This window comes from Meriones unguiculatus, chromosome 7 (genome assembly GCF_030254825.1).
Source record: "Meriones unguiculatus strain TT.TT164.6M chromosome 7, Bangor_MerUng_6.1, whole genome shotgun sequence".
Classification (NCBI taxonomy): Eukaryota; Metazoa; Chordata; class Mammalia; order Rodentia; family Muridae; genus Meriones; species Meriones unguiculatus.
This window is the reverse complement of record NC_083355.1, coordinates 25,086,825-25,112,335: the sequence shown is the minus strand read 5'-3', so window position 1 is coordinate 25,112,335 and position 25,511 is coordinate 25,086,825. Positions and strand designations below refer to the sequence as shown.

Here is a 25,511-nt window from a genome sequence, read left to right as displayed (position 1 = left end):
ATGTGTTTCAAAGAATTTAAAAAATAGATCCTAAAGAGATGGTCCTTTCACAAAAAATATATGTGTAGCGTGCACACATACACCTCTCTCTATATATACACCTTAGAGCACCAAAGCGTTTATTTTAAAAGTTGCTTTTCTCAAAACCGTCCAAATCTCCCAAGTGCTTTTTGTAATAGTTTGCTATCTTACCCAGGATGGGGAAAAAGAAGAGGTACCGAGCAGGGTAAAGAGCTGCCCTAAGATCTGGCCTTTGGGTCACCAGATGACCCAAGACAGGCTCTCCCTTCCTGCTGACCTCTGGAACCCAATCCATGTTCTTGCTTTCCAGCAAGGCAACTTGCCCAATCCATGTAAGTTTTCAGGTCCCTTGCCACACTTTCTGATCTCTTCTGGGAGCTCAATCAGCCAAAGGAAAAGGACTTGGGCATAAGGTGTGAAGGGAGCAGGCCCCCAAGGAATGGAACACTCCAACAATCTCATCCAGGTACTGTGGGATTCCCCCCCCCATGGTCACTTGAACCGGGTATCAAAGCATGCTTGCTGCAAGAAATCCACTTGAAATCAGGAAATGGCTGACGTCTGAACATTGTCGGCTTTGTTTGGGGACAAAGGACATAGAGCCAGGTGGACGTCGGGAGACCCTTTGTGTCTGGGACAGGTGGGAAACTTAATTCTCTTGGCCTGTTACCATCCGAAAGACTTTGTTTCTCTCTTTGGACTACATGGTCTGGAGCCTACGAGGGGCTGCGACAGAGACTCAGCGGTAAGATGGCACCAGCTCAAGATCCTGTCCCATTCACGTCACCGTCTCTCCTCCCCCTCTTGGCTACTCACAACCCTAAGAGATAATAATAGTAATAATCAAGAATTTAACAGGTCCGCTTTTAGAATCAACCAGATCAACCTAAAGAAGACAGGGAGGTGGGGGAGGGCCGTTACTGAGGATCTGCTTGCCCTGCAGTCTCTGAATGATACAGACTAGAATAGCGAGGTGGATGGAAATGAAACAATAACCAAAAAATAAACACAAAAAGCACCGCAATGACAAACATGGCGGGCCTCTCTGACAGAGAGAGGGTATGGCCTTGTCTTTCTCCCATAAATGGAATCTTGGCTCCCATATTTTTAAAGAAATACAGATTTTCTTAAAAGGGTATATTTTTTAGTTATCATTTCTCTCCTCGATAAAACAGAGGCAATATCTTAAAATAATGTGGGAAAACCCAGCTGAGGTACTGTCTCATCAGAGAGGGAGGCGGAAGAGTGCCCACAGTCAGTTTTGGTTAGTGGACACTTCTGTTTGGTCCCCAAGGGTTCAAGCTCTGCTAGATCTTAAATCCTGCTTTGAGGTCAGAGATCAGATCCTGGCAAGGTCCTGGGACGTCACCCTTGTGGTTACCTGCTCCACCTTGGCCTCCTCCCCGGGATCCAGCCCCCAACCCCCACCTTTCCCCACAGGGCCTGTTCTCCACAGAGCTCCTAAAGAGTTACTGGCTCATGTAAGAAATTATGAAACATAACTTTCTTATTTTTTTCTTTTCATTAAAAAAATAAAATATTCAAGACTATCAGCTTCTCTTTTGCTTTTCTTTTTTATATAAAATATCAGCAAGCCGCAAAAAATTAAAAAAATTAAAAAATTTAAAAAAAAAAAAAGAAAATTAAAAACCGGGGTTTAGGGAACAAAGGGAAATCATTGCTGAGGTAACTTCACACCTTGAGGTAGTTCACTTAGCACAGCACTGCCTGGCTCCACCCACATGTCATGGTTGCTTTGTCACTGTTGTCCTTGCAATGTCTGGAAGAGGGGAGCTCGGTGCATGGGCTTCTCCACATGCAGAGAGGAGCCTTCCTTTCTTCCCAGCACACTTGACAGTATTGTCCAGGGTAGCTAAAGTGCATTACCTGGCTAATATGCATTACATTCAGTACAGTATCAGGAGGGAAGGCGGGACCTCAATGGTGGCCGCCTACCTCCGTAAGGGCTGAACTTCCAACAGGATCTCCTTGAGCCTGCTAAATTAATAAGTTAGGTATGTTCATCCCTTTGTGCACAATGCTGCTGGTAATCTGAAGTTTGTTTCCAGGCATGCCTTTCATAATGACAATGACAATTCATGGAGGCATAAGCAGTCAGTCAAATACTCCTCTAGAATAAAAACAGAAGCAATAGTCTCCAATTTACTAAGTCTGCCAGAAGATGACTTTAAGCTTTGTTGGGAGCTCGGGGGTCGGGCTGTAGTCCCACCGCAAGGAAGCAGTGCTGTGGTGGGGACACAGCGCGATGCCTACCCCAGCCCTCCTAAGAGCACACACGGCTTGGAGCGAGAGCACCTTGGGGCCACTCAACTCCTCCATGGAACTGAGACTTTATCAAAGGGAGCTCACACCCCCTTCCCAGAGCTCATACATCCGATCATTAAAATAGACTTTAAAAAAATATAAAATCCGCCTGAGAATGATGGGAATCAGGGACAGAGGTCAGCCCCTACCCTGCTGAGCACGCAGCACACCCATGTGTACCAGGGCACCGAGCAGGACCCGCAAGGTTAGAGGGGCTTAAATGAGGGGGGAATCTTGGTGGGGGAGCCCCAGCTGCCTGGGAGAAATTTTAGTTGTGCCAATTTTCCAAGATGGTGATCTGCAATATCTCAACCATAAGGGCATGGAAATATTTTTCCTCTTTGTGATGCCAAAGATGGAACCCAGGGTCCTGCACATGCCAGGCAAGTACTCTGACCACTGAGCTCTATCCTTAGCCCAAGGCCTCCTTTTAAACGTGGATCAGTATTTACTTTAAGTATCATCTCTCTCCTTCTTTACATGTTGCTGTTCCCAATGGCTGGTTAAGGAAGGATCAAAATTCAACTATAGACAAGTGTTCTCCACAAAGCTGTGTTCCAGCCCTCTTCCCTCAACGTCCCTTCCCTAAAATAACAAGGCTATAGCAGTGTAAATGAATACAGGAAGAGGTAAGGTGTTGGTCGAGGCATTAAGAAGGGGAGGAATTTTCATCAAATAACCAAGAAGGCAAGAATGGGGAAGAGGGGTCAAGAAACAAACCATCCTTTAAGGTTTTAGAAAACCTGAAGGAAATTTTATTTCTCTTCCCCACTGGGATCTGACCCGTCCTTCTGACAGCTGGAGAACTTCCTCATAACAATCCACGTTTAAAAGCAACCCGAGCTACAACTGCAATGGTGATATGCCAAGGGGTGGGCCGTGGCCAGCTGGCTGAATTGGGGGCGAGAGATCAGGATTCCTCACTGAAACATTTTTTTTCAAGTCAGTGTGCAAACCTGATCTCCAGCCAGGCCCAAAGGCTCCTGATTCCCACTCATTCTCAGGCCTGCTGGGAAGAGCACGCGGGCTCTCCACTGCCCTCCAGCTCTGCGTTTTGCCTGCTGATCTGGAGCCCAATAGGACAGGAGGGGGCGGGGTCACTTCCTCCGTGCCTGGGCCTGGTTGCTCTGCCCCTTCTGGTGCTGCTGCTTAACCTGAGCCAGGATGTCTCGGATCTTGCGCTGGGCCATCTGCATTGAGAACAGGCAAGGACGAAGGTGAGGACCTCCAAAGAGAGAAGCTTTGCACACCAGAAACAGAAACGGCTTTCGTGACACAACAGACTCTACTACATAGAGGAAGAAGCCGAAATGGTATGGCAGCTCCTGGGATGGAGACATTTCATGATATCTCAACCCTAAATTAGATGGGGCCACCTAAAACTACCATGCAAGGGACAGTGAGGTGAGGCGCCCAGGCACGGCGTACCCAGCAGCGATGGCACACTCAGTTGCTCTATGAAAATGGATGAAGCTTCCACTTCGCTTCTTAGAAATGTCTTGTGTTGGCGCTGGAAGGATGGCTCAGCAGTTACAAGCCCTGGAGGCTTGTTCAGGACCCTGGTTCATAACATGTTTATACCCCACTTCCTACCTGGGAGCTAACAACTATTAAGTCTTGTTTTTCCAATGCCATCTTCTGGCTTCTGAGGGCCCTGCGCACAGGTACACAGGCATACACGTTGTGGCTGGCAAAACACCCATTAACATTGAAAAAAGAAAAGGAAATCCAAAAAAAGTTCCTCCCACTAGAAGTAGTGGTCCCTGCCTTTAATCCCTGTACTCGAAAGGCACAGGCAGATGGATCTATGAGTTAGAGGCCAGCTTGGTTTATGTAGCAAGCTCCACATCAGGACCACATAGTGATCTTTTCTCCAGGAGGAAGAATAAAAAGCCAAAGGCAAAGCGGAATCCACATGGGTTCACCCGCCTGTCTCCTTTCCATAAAGGGAGTGAGTGCTTGACTGAAGATGCTGGTCCATCCATCTTCAGTGTCTGAGTTCAGACCAGGTATGATTTCAACATGTGAGATAAAGGCAAGAAGACTTCCCAAGAGTTGAGACTAGTGTAGGCTAGATAGTGAGTCTGTGTACACACACACACACACACACACACACACACACACACGAAGAAAGGGAGAGAGAAGGAAGGCTCTCATTGGCCTTGATATTTTACATAATTTCCACTGACTCCTTTTTCTGAGTAACTGAGACAGTGTATGCAATGCACCTGGCACTGCGTGAGCCGGGACACACCACCATCAACCTTACAAGCCTCATTTCCCTCATTTGAATAATGTGGTTCTTAGGGGGCTTAACGGAGTTCATAGCCACAAAGCCTGTGAGACAATGCTGGGACTATTATGACCATAAATCTTAGCTATCATTCCTGTGGCTTTCACCGCTTCCCAAAGATCCTTAAAATATTGCTGCCAATCCCAGGTAACAGAGCAGGCAGAAAGGGTGTGTGTGTGTGTGTGTTTGAGCTGAAAGCATGAGTTTTGCCCCCTAATTGCTCAAGCAGCCCCCAGGGGAAGCCACAGCACATTGGTAAACTACAGATATAGTACTAGGGTGATGATGTTTGAGGGTTTAGGAGTGCTCCTTTGTCAATCCTATTTTCCTCCCCTTGCAGAGGGTCAATGAAAATTTGAACATAAGATTTGCTTAGCTTCCTGGCTTCAGAGCCACCCCACTGACTAGCAGGAAAGGGGTTGAGTTACAAATGATACAAAGCCAGGTACAGGGACACACCTGTGACCGCAGCTTTCAGGAGGCTGAAGCAGAGGTTTTACTGGAAAGCCAGCCTCATTTGAATAGATGGTGAGTTAGTGGTAGGCCAGAGGGTTTAACAGGGAGTAGGAGAGCATTGGGAGAGGCCTGAAAAGAAAACCCAGGCTGTCACTAGTCTTATTGTCATCCTTCCACGAAGGAGGCTGAATACTAACTTCTGATCCAGCTCAAAAGGGGTTCAAGACAACTACAGACACTTTGAATAGAGAACACACACAGTCATAAATTTCATAAATAAGCATTGATAAACATAAATGAGCTGATTTGCAGAAGTTGGTTCTCTGCCACTATGTGGGCACTGGAGACTGCACTTAGGTTCACTTGGTGGTGAGCACCCCCCCCCACACACACACAGGGTTTCTGTATGTAGCCCAGGCTGGCCTCTAACCCAGAGATCACCTGCCTCTGCCTCCTGAGTGCTGAGATTAAAGGCGTGCATCTCCACACCCCACAGTAGTTGTAAGCACTTTACCCACTGAGGACTAAACGGGAACACATTCATTTACCCCTGCATGCTGAACCAGACCAAACCAGCCCAGAGCAGGGAGATTATGGATAGGTCCTACATAGGACCTATGCAAATCACACAGATCAACCTTGACAGCCCTCCTCCATGGCTCTGCTCCTGGCTCCCGAGTCCTCTGGAGGATGGTACATACCTGGCTGGCATAGAAATGTCCGATGATCTTAACAATGACTTGGTCGTTCTCATCTGGGGTCTGGTCTCTTGGTACTACCACCTCAGCTGCGGTCAAGTTCTGCAGCTCATTCACCTAGGGGTGGAGTGGTCAGAGAGCTCAGAGCACCAGCAATGAAATGTGCATAGAGGGATGAGGGCAACTCAGTGGTAGAATGCTTTGCACATGGGGTCCTGGGTTCAAGACCTAGCACCAAAAGAAGGGGAAAAAATGGTGGGACTAGAGGGTGAATGAAACATGGAAGGATTCAGGCACCAGGTGTTGGGAAGTAAAATCAAGCCAGTGGACAAATGAGGCTAGAGGTGAAAAAGCTAGGGAAAGGTGTGGGTTTTAGAGACCAGCTCAGCCCTCAGAGCTCACCGTTTTGCCGCCTTTGCCGATGACCCGTCCAGCTGCTGAAGCTGGAACCCGGATGTGGGTCTCCAGCTTTACTTCCTCCTTGGGACCAAAGAAATTCTCTTCTTTCAATTTGCCATAGATTCTTCCCTGAGCCTAGGGAGAGGAGGTCACGGTTAAAAGGCCAGGTATCTAGGTGGAAGCAGTGTAGTTCCAAACTGAGGCCTAGCCTTTTCCATCCAACTGGCCAGAATTCTACCCAGGAAGACCAACCAGTTAAGGCAGATGGTTGTGCCTCCAGCGGGTAACCCTCAGTGTTTCCTATGATAACCTGTAACGCTGGAGACCCTCGGGTTAAGACCCATGAGTAAATGAATGTCCCACACTACAGAGGCAGGAGGATTACCAAAAGTTCATAGCCAACTTAGTCTGGCTGGCTAGTTTGGGACCAGCTAGAATTCCATACGGAGACCCTGAAACGGACATAATCTCTTCCCACACTTAGAGGTTCTGGGATGACTTATGTGGATGTGGTAAAAACCAGCGCATTACACCCAGGAATGGACACTCGTTGGGTGCCTAGAAAGCTGCCCAGTCTATCCTCACGGAGATCAGCTAAAGCAGCATAGCCACAGAGAAAGGGAGCTGACCTCAAATGCAAACACCCCAGATCCCCTTCTTGCCCACACTCCTGTGTGGACCATGAGGAAGTGAGGGAGGAAGGGGGGAATGAGCAGAAATTAAGCTTGACAGCATACTTGAGGCAGCTTTGCAACTGTGTATCCAGTAGAAATGACTGCAAGTCATAAGTGATGGGAATTTGACAGCTAACAGAAGCCAACCCAACCCTTTTCCTGAATGTATTAAGTTCCCAACCTCAGTTCCCCTGTATCCATCGTGAGGAAAAAAATATAGATCAAACCTTGAACTGTGCCTCTGGGGGTCCAGTGATGATGACCATTCGAACCTTGGAGTCAGGTGTTTCTGGTGGAGCAATCTACAAAGCACGCAGTTGGTCAGGGGGAGCTGCTTCTGGGGGGAGGCGAAGGCCTCACCAGCCCCTCTAGTTCCCTCCCACCGTCAGCTCTGAGAGGGGAAGGGAACCAAAGCCTCAAGCCTAAGTTCCTGTTTCACACAAGAACTGGGTGATGACAGCACGGGCAGCAAGCTAGCAGGACCTGCCTCAGACACTGTCACAGTAGGACCACAACCAGCCAGCCACCAAGAGGAACTATGAGACGACTGGGTAGAGAAGGCAGTGGCTACACCTCCCTGCCGTCAGGGAGGGAAATCACAAAGCTTTAAATGCCATTGAATGAAGCCACGAATTTGGACATGAGAGATCAACAGCACTGGCTTCCTAATGACAAGTCTCCTTGCTCTCCCGGATCCTGAATCCAGGGTGGTTAAAGAAGGCAGACACAGACAAAGCGCTCACTGCCAGGCACCACGTGCTTCCTTGGATCCCACACCAGGAAACTGAGACTTGCTGGAGTCCAGCAGGAGGTGGGAATGCTGGTTTGGAATGGGGCTGGGGCTGGGTCCTTCTACTTTGTGGCAGAATCTCACTCAGCCTGCTGTCTATGTCAATCTGGCCTCCTGTCCTGTCTAGCCTGGAAACCTAGAAGCACTGAAGACGACACAAGGGTCTGGGCTTTCATTTTGCAACGTGTGAAGAGGGCTGGAGTACATACTAGCCCCGGAAGAACTCAGGAGCAAATCACCTTGATGGAAGCGCTGGCGAAGCGGGAGAGCTGTTTGATGTGCTGGCCCTTCTTTCCGATGATGGCACCCACAGCCTGGGCAGGGATGAACACCTGTACCATCTCCTGCTCCGGAGCCTGCTGCCAAGACAGGGAACTCTTACCACAAAGGACTAGGGAGTGGGCGTAGGCAGCACCCAGGGGCCCCTCCACCCTGCTACCTTACAGCCTCCAAAAGGCACAGATGCCGGCACCCAGCTGACTAAAGGAAAGCAAAATCAAATGGAAAGCTGCTGCCCCCACCAGGGCTGATGACTCAGCTGGGTTCCTTTCTTTGTAGCTGACATTCTAACTGCAGACCTCCCTCTTCCCTCCCTCTCGCCAATGTCCCAAGTCCCGATATTCAGGATAGGACCACAGTAATAAGAACTTTCACCTACCATGAAGGAGCTATAGGGCGCAGCCCCAGTGACGCTGCTGGGAGGAGGTGGAACGGCACTGGACGAAGCTGGGAAGAGACCTACAGCAGCCAGGTTGAGACCAGGGATGAGGTGGGACTGTAACTGGAGGAGAGAGGCGAGGCACACATCAGTTTGCTAACGGGCCCTGCTGCATGGGTCAGCTTGCTGATGGACCCAGGTGGGCCCTGGTTTGTGGCTCTAGGGGTCAGTAACCCCAGAGCAAGCCTGCACCCCACAGGAGTTATTTATTTGCTTTTGTACAAAAACCTGCCTGGCATTGTGCTTTCCCTTGGGCCACAGAGATTCCTCACTGGACTAAATGGTTTAAGCCCTAGCAGGAAGGCAGCCAACAGCCTCCTTAGTTGTTTCTGCCATGTATGTAAAATAAAGAAATAAATCTTTAAAAAAAAAAAAAATCCCAACACTGAGAGGCAGAGGCAGATGAATCTCTGAGCTAAAGGCTAGCTTGGTCTACTTACCAAGTTCCAAGATGCAGTCTCAAATGAACAAGACAGGATGGTGACAAGCAAAACCAGAAGGTAGGGGCAGGGAAGATGGCTCAGTGGGTAAGCGCACTGAGGACATGAATATGGGCACCAAAGCCCACGGAAATCCTCACATTGCCCCTAAGCCCAGTGGGGTTTGAGGGGCGGAGATAGGACTGCTGGGTCTTGCTGTCACCCACCCAGCTCCAGGTTTGGTAGAGGGTGAGTGATAGAGCAGGAGACAGGATGTCCTCTCTGGCCTATATATGTACACATCTAATTACACACACACATTTCAAACAAGAAAGAAAATCCTAAGAGCTGGGCACGCTCACACATGCCCATAGGCCCAGCATTTGGAACACTAAGGTAGGAGGACTGAAGTCAGTTCCAGCCTACAAGCTAGCCTCTAGCTGGCTCAGAAAAAAACAGCTGAAATCGCGACCCTTCTGTCTACTAGAGTACACAGGTTTTACTGGAAGAGAACACATCACATCATATAGATCACAGATCTACGAAAGCCAAGATTCTGCCCCGACTCCAACCCAGGAGACGGAAAAGGAGCCATGTTGAGTAAATACAGTCACCTATTTCCAGCAGCAGATTCTTTACTAACAATGTACAAGACCCCTGATTTGATCCCTAGCACCACCACTACCACGAAGACAAACGTAGATGAGTCGAGTTCAAAAGCATAAACTGAGGGGATGGAAAGGTAGCTCAGTGGTTAAGGGCCCTGGCTGCTCTTGCAAAGGATTCAATTCCCAGCACCCACATGGCAGCTCACAACTGTTTGTAACTCCAGTTCTAGGGGATCTGATAGCCTCACACAGACATACAGGCAGGCAGAACACCAATGTATATTAAAAGAAAGTGATGCTCCAAGATTATCCTGGTCACCTGCCTGCTGCTAAATTCTGAGAAGGTTACAAGACAGGCTAGGGATATAGCTCAGAGGTTCAGTTTTTGTCTCTCTCCAGGGCCTAGATTCAGTTCTCGACAACAGGCACAGCGCCACCTCTCACTCACACTCATGGCAGCCACGTCATTCTCATAGGCCTCCCGAACTTTCTTCATGATCTCCTGCTCGGCCCGGCAGCAGTTCTCAATGGCCCCCTTCACAGTGATGGTCCTCTCAGGGTTATAGAGAGTGAGATCCTGAAGCCTGGCAAGAGAGCAAGACAAAGTCAAGGAGTGGGCAGCGCAGGGCTGGGACCAGGCCTCAGTTGGGTCAAAAGACCAGCTGAGTTAGGGGTCCAGCACTTCAAGAGGCTGTTTAACTTCTATGAAGGAAGTCTTATCTCCAGCCTTCAGATAGCCAGGACAAGGAGAACAGAATTACCACAGAAATCCCTTCTGTGGAAATACAACATATCATGAAAGGTTGTGCTCGCCCAACAGGCAGGCTGGCCGCAGGCAGCCCTTTACTTGCGCTGTTCCGCAGTAGGGTTACTCTGCAAACAGGCCAGTCTCTCAGGAAATGGAGAGGCAGGGTGCTTACGGACAGCTAGCCGGTGCCTGCCACTGGTTCTTTAGAGGCAGCCCAGCGTGCCAAGGCTGAAAAGGACCCAGGTCTGTGTACTTCTCTCAGTACCAGACACATGTCCAGCCCAGGCGCTCACTCCCTGCAGGCTTTTTTGGGGTAGGTACTATGGCACTCACTCCAGCCCTCACGGGAGATGATATCACCCCTTCCCCATTCCTCCCCATTTAAGAGGCAGGTGCGAAGGCTCAGTGCCGAGGTCCCTGTGCTCAGCAGTGCTGTAAAGGGCCCCAATGAGAGCCTTACGATGAGATGGTGATCTTTGTCTCCGTGTCCTGCTCCACCTTCTTCAAGTTCCGCCCTTCCTTGCCAATGAGTCGGCCCACGAAGTTATTATGGGCCAGGATCTTCAGGGGAACCTCATCTGCCCTGGGGAGGAAGCAGAGGGCAGCCCAGTCAATAGTGTCAACAAAGACCCAACCATAAAACCAGAGCAAGTATCAGATTATGAAATGCACGGGAGATCAGTTTCATAAACAGAGAAATGGGTGGACGAGGCTGGACTGTGGGAGGAAGGGTGAAATATGGGAGCCATAGCTTTGCCTCAACTGTGATCAGGGCCAACAGGTACTAACTACCATACACAAATCGAAACTCATCAAACTGCACACTTGACAAAACGAGCAATTGGACTGGGGGGGGGGGGCGTTAGCTCAGTAGTACTGTTGGCCCAGAATGCATGAGGCCCAGGCTCCACGCCCAAGGTGAAAGAGGTAAGGCAGCAGTCTACAGTCCCAGCTACTGCAGCTGAGATTGAAGGATCCATTGAGCCCAGGAATTCTAGGCCAATCTAGACAACATGTCTACAAACACAAACAGCATTATTATACTAATTGCATCCCAGTAAGGCTGTATGGGGGGAGGGGAGGAAGCCAGGCAGTGGTGGAGTATGGCTTTAATCCCAGCAGAGGCAAGTGGAGCTCTGAGTTCGAAGCCAGCCTCATCGACAGAGGGAGTTCCAAGACAGCCAGGGCTACACAGAGATGCCCTGCCTTGAAAGCAAACAAACAAGTGTGTATGCACACACATACCACACACAAGAAAATGTGATGATATACTTATCACAGTACTCAGGAGGACCACAAGCTCATAGCCGGGGGAAGAGCCCCTCTCTCTTTTAAAAGACTGTATGTATGTATTTAAGAGAGAGAGAATGAGAAGGTGTGAAGATGCCCATGGAAGCCAGAAGGGGCGGCCCTGGATCCCTTGGAGCTTGAGTTGCAAGGGTTTGTGAGTCATCCAGTATGAATGATGGGATCTTAACTCTGGTCCTAATGCAGGTGGAAAAGAAATTTTCTTTAAAAATGTATGAGCCCTCTATTTGCAGGTACACCAGGTACACCTGCATGCCAGAAGGGGGCAACAGACCACCTTACAGGTGTTTATGAGCTACCATGTGGGTGCTGGGAATTGAACCCTGGAAGAGCAGACAGTGCTTTTAACCACTGTGCCATCTCTCCACCTCCCAGAGCCATTCTCAAGAACACAAAACAGAAACTGAAGCCAAGCATGGTGGTGCATGCTTGTAACTGGGCATTCAGGAGTCAGAAGAGTTCAGGATTAGCTTGGGGTACAGCGATCTGCCCCAAACACCCCCATCCATACAAAAGAAGCCAGAACCAAAGACTCAGAAAGTAGTGAAAGTGAACCTCTATACTGATTTGCATTAGTGGACCCACACCCGGGTCTCAACATGCAGGCATCTACTTCATGCTACCGGGCTGCATTTCAAGCCCTGTGTCGCTTCTCTCTCTCTGTAGGGGGCTTTATATTTACTGACAGATGTGTTGACAAAAAATTTATAAAGGCATATAGATAGAGCATCATTTCAGTCTGACCCTCGGTGCTAACACACATGGGCATTCATCTGCACACTCCATCTACAAAGATTCTAATACACACATATATACACACACAAACATACATACGTGTATATGAACACAAATATAAATATCATGAATACATAAACTTTCGAGATGATTAGGGAAAGATCTTGTAGCTTCTGTGTTTGTGTGCAGTTCTCAACTCCTAATCTGTCTCACTGCTATTAACAGGTGTGTAGAGGCTGGGGTGTAGCTCAGTGGCAAAGCCTCTGCCTGGCACGTGTGAGGTCCCAGACTTGACTCCTAGGGCAGCAGTCTCCAAGTGCAGCTGTATCCTTCTTACTTACGTTTTGGTGTCCTTCGCCTCCTTGTGCATAATCTCCAGGATCATCTTACAGGCGGAGGAGCAGCCTTCTGGGGTTGAATGCACACTGATGGCCTTCTCCGCAGCTCCCGCGTTCTCCTTCCGGTGCACATCTATCCTGAGGAACACAAGACAAAGCTGGTTAGTTGTCTCCAAAAACACGGGACCCCCCCCCATGTCTTGTCAAGCAAAGGCATAGAATCCACTCTCCTTGGAATGGGGCCTGTCAAGTATAGAACTGGGAAAGTCAACAAGGGGCCAGGCGACCACAGCCAGGACTTGCTCTAATGCAGTCCACCCCACAGCTGCTGGGTGGGGACACTCCCAAGCTGTGTGGCTGAGACTGTTTCCCCCTTTTCAAGCAATGTATCAGGGACACTCACTGTCCCAAGTAAGTAATAGTGATTTACTATGTGAAGGACACAACCTGAACCGTTCTTTCCTATAAGCACCAACCATCTGCAGAGAGGAGGAAAGCAGGAGGCAGGACAGAAATTATTTCTGATGCCAAAGAGCCCTGACTCCAGCCAGGCTGCCCACCATTAAGTGAACACTTATCAAAGAATGCCTGAGGAGTGGCTGATTCCCAACCCACAGGTCTGGATTTCCTGGGGCGACTCTTTCTGCTGGTGACAGCGTATGGGCCAGAGACCTATTCTGCCTCTTCATGTGCCCAACCCTCACACAGAGGAAACACTGGTAACACTGACCACCCATGTCCCAAGCCACAACCCCCAGGAGAGAAGTGCTGATGAGCAAACCAGGCCGCAATCTCTTCCCGCACCCACCTGCCCCTCCCAGCACTCACTTGGACTGAGTCTGCTTTGTGATGTTGCGGATGGTGGCACCCTCCTTGCCAATGATTGCGCCTACATACTGCGTGGGCACCAGAAGCCGGAGGGGAATGTCCACTTGCTGCTGCTTGGCGGGAGCCCCTGCCGACACGGGCGATCCTTGCCGGGGCTGGCCCCGAGAGCCAAAACCACCCCGGCGCCCATTCTCAGGGCCTTGTGCTATCTGCTCATCAGGTATGTAGGAGACCTTCAGGGCATGGTTCTCCAGTTGATGGCCGTTTAGCTTCATGATGGCTCTGGGAACAGGTAAGTCCAATGGTTACTCCAACTCATGCCAATCACACCAAGCGCCTTTCTTACACAAAGCACCTCCTGAGTTACAGAGGGGCACAGTCGGGGGATACCCTAAAGATGGGGAGATACCCATCTGTCTGCCACCCACCATCACTAGGGAACCTTCTGGTCTATGAGAGGACACACTGAGGGAAAAGTAGTTGATACAGCAATGCTACGTTTCCTTGCAATTTATTGTTCACAAAAAAACTTTCACTAAGACCACTGGAAAGTGCTGGAGCAGGAAAATAAAAAAACAAAATGTGGCAAAACCCTGTGACAGCCAGAGAGCTAAAAGCAATCAGTGTACACAACCTGTGTTCTGTCCACTCACAGAGTGAGAACTGTAAATGCTGATCCTAAGGGATAATGAGGCGAGCCTGTGAGGTAAGGGTGGCGGTTCAAGCTGCCTAGAAGCAAACCAGCCGGGGGGATCCCATGTGTAATGCACACCCATAATCCCAACACTCAGAAAACAGGGACTACAAATCAGGACTTCAGGGTCTCCCTTGGCTACCTAAGTGAGCTGGAGGACACCAGGGTCTCACACACTCTTGAGCCACCCATTTTGAACGAGGCAGTTCCCCCTCATAACCAAAAGATGGCGCCGTCACCACAGTCCAGGACTCTGAAGTCCCAGGTGCCCAGAGTCTTTGCTCCCAGCCATCGCCCCACCTCCTGCCCCTTCAGTTCATTTTTAGAGAAAGTTCTGAAACATGGCTCCTGAAAGGACCTTTTGTGGGATCCTAGGGTTGGCTGAACCATTTTCAGAAACCAGCTGTTGAACTCCGGCCACAGGCTCCTCCAGTCATGGAGCTCCCAGGAGAGAAGCCAGCCCCACTCCGGAGGTACTCACTGCCTGGTCTGCTCCCGGTTGGAGTAGGTGACGTTCACCACTGCCGTCTCACTCTCCGTGTTCACTGTAGAGACAACACAACCAGTCACAGCTCTGCCAACAAGCCCCAACCTGTTTACAGGTAAAGGAGCAGGGAAGCCCATCTCTAATCCCGGCACACGGGGAGCAGGGGCAGGCGGATCACTGAGTTTGAGGTTAGCCTGGTCTGCAAAGAGTCCAAGACAGCCAAAGCTACAGAGAAACCTGGCCTCGAAAAACCAAGAAAAAAAAAGTGGGGTAGGGGTAAAGCAGTGGACTACTGGGCTTAGAAGACACTTGAAGGACACTTTCGGAAGTCCTCCTTTACTGGAGACGCTGGATGCCAGGCTAGTAGAGTCTTTCTGGCTTTCAGATGTAGCAATGGCACAGCAAGGAGAATACACCCCCCTCCCCAAATAAAATCCTGCTCTAGAGGCAGACGTACCCCGGGGAAGTTCAACCAGCAAATAAACAACACCCAGTGGGTGAGATTAGCCATTACAGAGGTAACTTGTTTGAAGCCAGCCTGGTCTATAAAATGAGTCAGGACAGCCAAGGCTACACAGAGAAACCCTGGGGGAAAAGGGGAATAAAAAAAAAATGACTCCCATCCAAGAGCTGATTGGTGGGTACTGAATGACAAATGGAAGGAGCGAGTCCTCCTGCCTGCGTGGATTGCCACTACGAACTTCAGAAAGCTGCAAAATCGTACACGTTGTCACCAAAGGGAAAAGATAAACGGAGGAGACTAACGCCTGCCTTGATGTAAGCAGGATGTGATGCCCACATGCTATCCGTGAGGATGTCATGTTCCTGTGTGTTGCTGTGTCCAACAAAACCATCCAAAGCTCATTTCCTCTGCAAAGAACTTACACTTAGAAACAGAAGACCCTCAAAGCCACAGCGAGTATTTGTCTGGATTGGCCTTCCTGCTCTTCCCTCGGTGGGTCCCTTTGACTATTAACGATTAAACTGTTTGGATGGTTATCTTTTTGCTTTTCCAGACAGGGTTTCTCAGTGTAGCCCTGGACTCAAACTCACAGAGATCCGCTAAGATTAAAGGAGGGCTCCACCACGCCTGGCTTTCGGTGGGTTTTGTTAGTGGTGTTTTTTTTTTGTTTTGTTTTGTTTTGTTTTGGAGACAAGGTTTCTCTGTATAACAAGCCCTAGTTGTCCTGGACTCCTTTGTACACCAGGCTGGCCTCAAACTCACAAAGATGTGTCTACCTCTGCCTTCCTGAGTGCAGGGATTAATTTGCTGGCTACCATGCCCAGCAAATTGGGTGGTTTAAAAAAAAAAAAAAACAAAAAACCCTTTTTCTTCCTTTTTATTTTATGCGCAGATGTTCTGCTTGCATGTCCCCTTAACGGTCAGATGAGGGCACCAGATCCTCTGGAACTGGAGTTACAGATGGCTATGAGCCACCTCTGGGTGCTGGAAATCAAACCTGTCCTCTGAAGAGCAGCTAGTGCTTTTTTAATCATTAGGCAACATAAGAGATCCCCTGCCTCTGCCTTCTGAGCACTGAGATTAAAGAAGTACACCAAAAGCCCAGAAGGATTTTTTTTCCTTGTAATGACAAGGTCTCTTTAGATAGCCCTGGAACTGATATACAGGCCAGGATGGCCTCAAACTCACAGAAATCCTGCCTCTGCCTCTCAAGAGGTTTTAAGAGCAAGGACTAAATGTTCCTACCCCTACAAATTTCCACTCCTGAACTACTGACATCTTGAGATTCCTCCAAGCCTGGGACTAAGGCTCTTCATTGAGAAAGGGTGCTAAAGAATTGTATGGTGGCCCGTGCCTTTATTCCCAGCAATCAGGAGGCAGACGCTGGCAGATTTGAGTTCAAGGCCAGTCTGATCTACACAACAAGTCCTATACTGCAAGTTCCCGGACAGCCACAGCTACACTGTGAAAGCCTGTCTTGAAAAATTGAAAACGGGCTGGAGAGATGGCTCAGGTTAAGAGCACTGGCTGCTCTTCCAGAGGTCCTGCGTTCAGTTCCCAGCAACTGCATAGTGGCTCATAGCCATGTATAATGAGATCTGGTGCCCTCTTCTTGCCTGCAGGCATAGATGCAGGCAGACAGAATATTGTATAAAAAGAAAAAACTGAAAAAAACTGAGAAAAATGAGGGGAGTTAAGATTGCCTACCACACTGTAGCACAGTAGCCCAGCTTTGTGGTACCACACACAGTAAGCCATCCACATGATGGGACCGGCTGGCCAGCCTGTATGTCCAGGAGTGCTATGCCCTATCTATACCCTACACCCTGGGTCTTCGCAGTGGATCTAATCACAGAACAGCTTGATGCTGAAGCCGGTCAACCCCGTCTTACCTTGTTCACAGTTCTCCACTGTCCCGTACTGAGCCAGCAGGCTATCCAGCACCTGGAGAAGCAGCAGAAGGTGTCTGAGTACCTCGGGGCTGGAATACTGCTGGCCCAAAACTCTGGGGCACCAGCACGAGCCAGACAGTTTGATTCCCTTCAGTTCCGTCTCTTAGGGCCCTAAATGCTGATGGCGTCCTTGGAATTTGTAGGAATGAACCTGTCTCTGTGCTGAGAGCCTTTTTGAAGCCAACTCAGAAAGTCCTAGAGACACTCTTCCTACCTCCTCTTGTCCCAGAGCACGAGTGAAAAATGAAACCCTACTAACCACGCCTCTCTCCTTATTCTCAGCCCGTCCAGTCTCTGCTCTCCACCCAACGTGCGCATTTACTTCCGCAAACACTTACTTCCCATCGGAGCTGAGGTGGAATATTTCGAATCTGAATTTTCCGACTCCTGAAATGAGAGGGGGGAGGGGATTCCAGGGTTAGGATTAAGAAATGGTAATTCCAGATGCTTTGGGCCCCCATGACCTAGCAGTTTCTAATCCCAATCCCAGTTAATTTTTTCACCAAAACCGTAGAACAGTGGCTTCCTCCCCAGTGCTGGGGACTGAATTCATGGTCTGTCCCACGCTAGACCCCCAGCCCTTAAATTAGTAACCTAAACCAGGAGTGGTGGCACATGCCTTTAATCCCAGCACTTGGGAGGCAGAGACAGGCAGGCAGCATCTCTGAGTTTGAGATCAGCCTCATCTCCATAATTAATTACAGGAAGCCAGAATATACAGGGAAACCTCATTTCAGAAAAAAAGAATAGCAACCCAACCGGGAAGGCAGATTTTAGTGTGGGGAAGGCCTCCCCTCACTGGCCCACTTATAGACCTTAAAGACTAGCAGGACCACAGAGGCATTAAAGAACCAGATGTTCTTAGCATAACAGCAGCAAAAGATTGAACCTATTGTTTTGATGCTTGCTACACCTTAGCTTTCCTTCATACTTCTCTCTTCCACCCTACAAGGGGCTGGAGAAATGGTGCTCCGGCTCTTACAGGACCGGAGTCTGACTCCTAATGCCCAGGTGAGGCAGCTCATGGCTGCTTGAAGCCCAGTTCCAGGGGATCTGTTACCTCTGGCCACTTCAGGCACCTGATTCAGAGGAACATAGCCACACGTACATAATTTAAAAAAAAAGTCAAGTAAGACAGTAACTATTAATTAATCCAACACCTCTATCTGGCACGGACTTGAAGCTCTACTTTGCTCCCGGGGCAGGGGCACAGCAATGAACAAAAGAGGCGGAGTGCCGGGCCCAGGTGCTCGAATGGTATTAGGGGAAACAATATATGCGAACGAGTGCATAAGATAATAGTGCAGGGGCTGAGCCCTGGCACAGCCAGGGATCTAAACCACTTATTAGCCCTGATCTCTCAGTTTCCCCCTTTGTACAACAGGGATAATGCCTACTCACAGGCCGTGGGCGGCATTAGACACTATTTGTAAAGTGCTTAGTAAAGACTTGGAATAAGTCCTTAAAGTGTAACCATAGACGCATCCAGGAATGGTTAAGGTTCTCCAGGGTGATTAGTGCGCACACAGCCCACCATCAGGACCAACTTCTTCTCCTTCCCAGGTGACTACACTATACTTCCTCCATCCCAGCTTTCAACTCTGAAAAAAGTGATTTCCCCTGAGGAATGCTTTCAGGTTCAGGGCTAACTCCCAGAGCAACCGCTCACCACCCAAATCAATACCTTAATCCCCGAGTTTAAGACATTTAAATTGACTTGATGTGTTAGTCAATTGTCATTTAGATCTCTGTACATCTTTGATCCTGCACAAACCCTTAGTTCACAGACAAGGTCCGGGGGGTTGGATAGATGACCCAGCAGTTAAAGAGTACTGAATGCTCTTCCAGAGGACCAGGTTTAATAACCAGCACACCCAGGACGAGTCACAGCCTTCTGTAATGAGGGGATGAGACACCCTCTTCTGGCCTCCACAGGCACTGCACGCACACACTGCATGGGCCAACATACACACACGTAAAATACTCATCACATAAGATCTGCTCAGTCACTTGTGTTGTTCAGGCCTCAGCAGCCTACTAGATAAGCTGTTCCCCAGCTGTGGACTGGGGCACAAGCGGAAGGCTGTGTCCTAACTATGGATGTGTTGACCTTAGCTGTCCAAAGGCAGAGTCCAGTGTGGAACTAAAGGAGCAGGGTGGTGGTGGTGGAAGTAGCTCCTTTAGCTACTTCATCCCTAACCCTAATCCCTGCCTCCCAAACCCCAGCATGTAGGAGGCAGATGCAGGCAGGTCTCTGAGTTCTGGAACGACCAGAGCTACACAGGGAAACCCAGCCAATGAATGAATGAGTGAACGAATGGACAGCTAAAGGAAGGGTGGATCTGCTTGGAAGAGAATCTTTGTGGTTTATGAACTTGATCTAACAAAATTATATCGCAAGATATAGTGAGAATCAGAAAGAAACCCGGCTCGGCCTGAAGGCACAACCTGTGATCCCAACACAAAGGAGTCTAAAGCAGGATTGATTGATACAGGGAGTAGGCCAGTCCTTACGAAGGAGCCAGGGGTAGGCCAGTCTGGAAGGTGACACTGGAGTGAGAACAAAAGAGGAAGGGAAAAAAGTCAAACATATAACTCAGTGTGCACAGCACTTGCCTGGCACGCACAACGCCCTGAGTTCAAGTTCCAGCACTGCACAGAAAGACAAGCATGGCGTCAAATGCCTGTAATCCCAGTGCAGCATGCGCACTGGCAGGAGGATCAAAAAGTCAAGGCCAGATACAGCTATGTGAGGTTCTCTCTCCCTCTGTCTCTGCTGTCTGTCTCTGTCTCTCTCTCTCTCACACACACACACACAGGAAGCCAAAAAGCATACTTCTGAGTCCTCAGGCCTCATCCCATTAGGCACGAGGTCCAAGGATTGGCCAAAAAGCAGCTTTGTAAGGGATTCTCACAAAACACCTTTGCTGACCAAATAGGACACACTGACTATGTTTGATCGGTCAAGAATCTGAGCAAAGAAATGAACACTGCCTTGGTTTAACAGCAGGAGTAGCCCAGCCAAGGACACCTCCTTTTAGATGGAGGGAAGATGACGGCTGCCAGCCCATGAGCTCAAGCAAAGAGGCATAAAGCAACTGCAGTACAGGAGCCTGGTTTAAAAACAGTCCATTAGAGCAATCCAAGGTCAAAGGCCAAAACTTCCCTGTTCAAACTGTTTCAGGGCCTTCCATTCAAGAAGGCCAGAAGAGAAGGGTGGTGGCAGTGAAATCAAACCTTTGCAAGGATGTTAATCCATATCCAGAAAGCAATGGCAGGCAGATTGGCTGGAATGTCTGGAATGTTCCAGGAGAGGGAGGGAGGAGGGCAGGGCCACCCAACCAATGAAAGAAAGACATCCCAGCAGCCCTCCCTCACCCCTCCAGGGCACACACCCCACCCTGGGAACCCACTCTAGGCTCCTCCCAGGCTTCCTTTTCAGCAAAGCCCCCAGCCCTGACTGAAGCGCACGGGGATGGCCTGGAAACGGAGGCACCCGAGGACCTTTGTCTTCTAAGCCTGGTTTTCCATCGACTGTGATGCTATCTAATTCCTTTCAGGCCCAAACCGCACAGAGCAATGCTGAGACCTGTAACCTGAATTCCCCCTTTGGAAAACTCATTCACCCCATATATGGGAGGCCTAGTGTCGACTGGGTTAGGCTGGTGTGCTGACAGAACTTGCTGTGGCTCTAAATATGTGGGTTGCACCCTCTGTAGGTCGAACTACCTGCCCTTTCCCCGGGGGTCACCTAAGAGCATCAGAAAACACAAGCGTTTACATTACAATTCATAACAGTAGCAAAATTAGTTATGAGGTAGCAACAAAAATAATTTTGTGGTTAGGGGTCACCACAATGTAAAGGTCTGTATCACACAGCCGAAGCATTAGGAAGGTTGAGGCGGTGAGCCACAACTATTTCACCCCACAGTGGTCTCTCCTGGTGGAAACTACCTCCAATAAAGCTCCTGGTGGTACTTGAAAACAGCCTGGAGGGTACAGTGGAAGCGATGGTGACAGTTGGACAGTCGTTACTGAATTTAAAGTTGATCACAATGAAAAAAAAAAAAAAAAGGTCTTATCAAAGAGTCCCGGAGCCCCACCTGACTGAAATCCTCTATCCCAATACCACTGCTTGCCCGACCAAGGGCCCTGCTTCAATAAACCAGGTTCAATACCAAAACCAGGCTGAGCAGTGTGAAAGAGGGCACCCCACCTAAGCATGGTCTTAGTGCTGAAGGTCAAGGAGAGAAAATCAGGAGAAACTCGCTGGCTCCCTCAAACAGCTAACTGTTGAAGAGAGCGAACTGGCAGCAATGGCCATTAACGGCCATTTGGTTACAACAGCCAAAATGGCCCCTAAGTACCAACAGCGGCCTGTAGCTTTCTCATGTCCTCTGCCTGCTCTGATCCACAGTCAGGGAGAAAACCCTGGCAGACAGCTCACCAGACACAAGGTAACTGGAAAACTCACCTCCAGCCCACTGTCAAGTCAACCTGGGGATGTGAGGAGCAGTGGGGACCAGCCAGGGCAGATCCAAAGAGGAAGCACAAAAGAATGTGCGGTACAACCACAACCCGGCATACACCCATCGGGGGTGGGGGTGGCTGAGATTAGGGGTGTGTGCTAGATCCATCTTACAGCACCCAATCCTCCCACTGTACTTGCTATCAGGGACTTTGTTTGACACCCCAGGGCCCTGAGATTAAGACTGGCAATGAATGACTTGTCTTTCTTTTTAAGGGAGACCGGGTTTCTCTGTGTAGCTTTGGTTGTCCTGGACTCAAACTCAGAGATCCACCTGCCTCTGCCTACCCTAGTTCTGGGATCACAGGCGTGCGCCACAGCACCCCGGCTTGTCTGGATTTCATAACTAAAAACCAAAGCCAGGAGTTGAAGAAAATTCTAATTTCCATTTTGTTTCGGTTTGTCTTGTTTGATTGTTTTTGTTGTTGTTTTGGTTCTTTCTTTTTTTTTTTTTTTCAAGAAAGTTTCTCTGCATAGCTCCGGCCACTCTGAACTCTTTATGTAGGCCAGGCTGACCCTGAACCCAGAAATTCGCCTCTGCCTTCCAGCGTGCTGGGATTAAAGGCAAGCTCCTTAATAGCCTGAAGCTATTAATTTATTTTTCCAGCTGTGTAGATTTAGTTAAAATGCAATTTTTATAGCATATTGGAAACACTGTTGGGTTAAATGACATTAAATGATTTTGAAACAAAGCTTCTGACACTCCGGCCACCTTACTGGAACTGCAGGCGAGGATGTGCCACATGCACAGTAGGGTGCCAGGTCTCAAGGTCAGGACTTTTTGGGTTCCAGGCAAGCACTCTAAACTATATTCCCAGTACCGCCCATCCCCTTTTTTCTTGTGAGTCACTCTAGCCTAGGCCAGCAGCAGCTCAGAGTAACCGCCCTGTCTCAGCCCCACTTACAGTGCTTATTGTTCTTTTAAGGACATGTGAATTGTAGCGTCTTCCTTTTTTTTAAAGGTTGTTTGTTTGTTTTATATGTATGAGCCTGCATGTATGTTAAGTGCCCCACATGTGTTCCATGCCAAGGCCAGAAAGGGATCTTAAGACACCCTGGAACCAGAGTTACAGGTGGCTGGATGCTTGGAACGGAACACAGGTCCTCTGGAAGGACAGTCAGTCAGCTTATCTGCAGAGCCATCTCTCATCAAGTTCTTATTCTCGGAAAGAGTGAGAGCAGGAGGTGCCACCTGCAATCGTGCTGCCGGCTTCTCCCCAGTTTAAGAAGTTCCCTCAAAGGGAGAGAAAGCTGAATAAAGAGGGAAGGGAAGAAGGTGCCAGCAGCTTTTCTTTAGAATCCTCAAAGGCCCCAGTCTTGAATCAAGCCTAAACTCTCATCTCCTTCCAAAACAAGATTAAACTGGGATCTTCTCGTCCACCCCAGCCCAAGGCCAAGCTCGGCCTCCTGTGGTCTCTAGGCAAGCCTTCACCTCTCTGGGAACCATTCCTGGAGGCAGGGGGGGGGGAGGACAGTAGGACTGGCTCATCTCAATTGTCTTGTGTCCCCAGGTCAGCAGGTCTACCTACAGGCAACTTTATCTGAAATGGTTTTCCTGTACGCTAAAATCTGAGTAACTATTAGCTTTCCTTTTTTTCTTAGGAATGTGATCCATAAACCCAAAGTTAAGAAAGACCCTCACACACATTCAGACAGCAAACCTCATTTAAATGAGGTCCAAGTTTTCACTGAAAACTATAGGTCTCTCTCAAAGTGAGAGAGAGCTGCCCCATGCAACAGTGAGAGAATACAGTCAGGGGCTGCCGCTGTAGCTCAGACCAGGGCAACTTGCCTAGCATGCTGAAGCCTTCGTTGGGTTCCATCACTCAGCAAGAAGCATTTCAAATTAATGCCAGGCTAGTGGTGGGTCTGCTGCTGAACTGGAATGCAGCGAAAAGCTAGCCAAAAGGCTGGAGAGGGTGGCTCAGCAGTCAAGAGCAGTGGCTACTCTTCCAAAAGGCCTAGGTCCAGATCCCAGGACCCACCTGGTGGCTCTCATCCATCTGTAACTCTAGTTTCAAGGCCTCTGATGCTTCCTCCTGACCTCTGTGGGCATGCGATCCACACACGTCTGAAGGCAAAACACTAAACCATAAAATCTATCTATCTATCTATTAATAAATAACCAACCACAGGCTCAGTCATGGTGGCACATGATTATCTGAAATGGTTTTTGACCATGGCAATTGAATCTCTGAGTTCAAGGCCAGCCTGGCCTACATAGTGAGACCCTACCCTAACCCCCCCTCCGCAAGCCACAGGGGGATGCTGGTCTTGAGTAAGGGGAGAAAAACTATAGACCCAACAAGGTGGAAGGGGAGAACTACTTCCCAGTGTTGTCCACACACACACACACACACACACACACACACTTTAAACAAAATGTAAAATACTGGCTTCCCAGACTTTCCTTGACATTTCTGGAAAGAGTCCAATTGCTGGAGCCTTGTAATTCCACAGGCTATTTTGGCAGCTCCCACGTGCTGTGGTAGCCACGAACCACTCGGCCTCTGAGGGCCTGAAACATGATAACATGCAACTGAAGAACTGACTCTTCACTTTAAGAGTCTACATAATATGCAAATTTGTTATGCTACTGTTCAACTTTTTGAAAACCTGTGTGTAATTTGCTCAGGTCCTGAGGTGCCAGAAGAGGCTGGATGCCCTGCGAGGACAGCCAGTCGGGAGCCACCTGACATGGTCGCTGCAGGAGCAGTGTGGTCTATATAGCAAGTTCCAGGACAGCCAAGGCTAACTATATAGTATGACTTTGTCTCAATAGTTTTTACTGCTGTTTCTCTGTGTGGCCCTGGCTGTCCGGGACGAGATCTGCAGACCAGGCTGGCCTCGAGCTCAGAGCTCTGCCTGCCTCTGCCTCCCAGAGTGCTGGGATCACAGGAGAGCACTACCCCCACCCAACCGCAGTATGCCCCCTTTTAACTTTTTGTGGATTCTACATGCTAAGCCAGTGATATCTCCAATAAACACACTTTTTACATCTACTTACTTCATGTGTCAGAAAGACACAAAAAGACATACATACAAAGTGTTCGTGCATGGGGGGCAGAGGTCAGGTCAACTCTCTAGAGTTTGTGGTTTCTGAAGAACCAAACTCGGGTCGCCAGACTGGGCAGCAGGTGCCTTTTATCAACCAAGCCATCTCACCAGACACCAATATTTGCTTTTTGCAGTATACAATATACTAGACTCCTGTCTTTAGGTCTTTCCTCCAAAATCAGGAAAAAATATCTCTGTAATTGCAATATTGATTGCATGTTGGGGTGATAATCTTTCTGATATATTTGGTCAAAAAATATCTAAGAGCTGGTTACAGTGGCTAGGGCCTGTAATCCCAGCAAGTCTGAGGCCGAACTAGGCTACATGAGACTTGTCTTCAATCTACCCTTCCCCCTCCCTGAAAAAAACATCTGAACAGGCTGGTGCAAACCTGTAATCCCAGCCCTGGGGATGCTGAGGCACAAAAGGCCAGGCCTGGGCTACTTATTCAAGTCCTTTTGAAAAGAAAAAGAAACAAAGTATTGTGCATAAATATGTAATTCCTAATATTAACTACCCCCCCCCGCCAGCTTTTCCGGATGCAGCCTGAACTCCCACCATTCTTATTTCAGCCTCCAGAGTTCTGGGATTACAGAATTACAGGCACGTGCCACCACCAATTCACCTAACCTTCCTTCCTTCCTTTCTTTCTTTCTTTTTTTAATGTGGAGATTGTAATTCAAGACTTGCATGTGTGTAAAGTTCCTCGTGTGGTTCTGGCTGTATCGCTACTCCACGGGGCTGGACACTGTCCCACACCGCTGACAGACTGTGATGGGAAATGGTCTTGCTCTCAAGAGTTGCCAGGCCAGCTTGCTGGAATGGAGAGGGCGTAGATAAGGCTGGCTGGGGTGGTAGTAATGGGTGTCTACTAGGCAGGTGATTCTGCTGTTTTCAGCAAAAGGACCCTAGTGACTAACCCAGGAGCCAAGGCTGGACCCTTTCCAGATGAGAAAGTGTTCATCACAAGGT

General features: G+C 49.0%; 1 protein-coding gene across 1 annotated transcript in view; it reads right to left on the bottom strand.

Annotated features, from left to right (window-relative positions):
- Positions 1–1,597: 1,597 nt before the first annotated feature.
- Positions 1,598–25,511, bottom strand: part of Igf2bp1 (insulin like growth factor 2 mRNA binding protein 1) — a 39,999-nt gene continuing 16,085 nt past the window's right edge. Inside the window, exons 3-15 of the mRNA XM_021645347.2 lie at positions 17,293–17,341; positions 16,895–16,946; positions 14,534–14,597; positions 13,359–13,640; positions 12,534–12,668; positions 10,610–10,732; positions 9,850–9,985; positions 8,315–8,437; positions 7,896–8,015; positions 7,094–7,168; positions 6,196–6,327; positions 5,797–5,910; positions 1,598–3,536 (exon numbers count right to left, since the gene is read on the bottom strand). Of these exons, the coding sequence (XP_021501022.1) occupies positions 3,444–3,536; positions 5,797–5,910; positions 6,196–6,327; positions 7,094–7,168; positions 7,896–8,015; positions 8,315–8,437; positions 9,850–9,985; positions 10,610–10,732; positions 12,534–12,668; positions 13,359–13,640; positions 14,534–14,597; positions 16,895–16,946; positions 17,293–17,341 (1,498 nt within the window). The 3' untranslated portion in view covers positions 1,598–3,443. The remainder of the gene's footprint in view (positions 3,537–5,796; positions 5,911–6,195; positions 6,328–7,093; positions 7,169–7,895; positions 8,016–8,314; positions 8,438–9,849; positions 9,986–10,609; positions 10,733–12,533; positions 12,669–13,358; positions 13,641–14,533; positions 14,598–16,894; positions 16,947–17,292; positions 17,342–25,511) is intronic.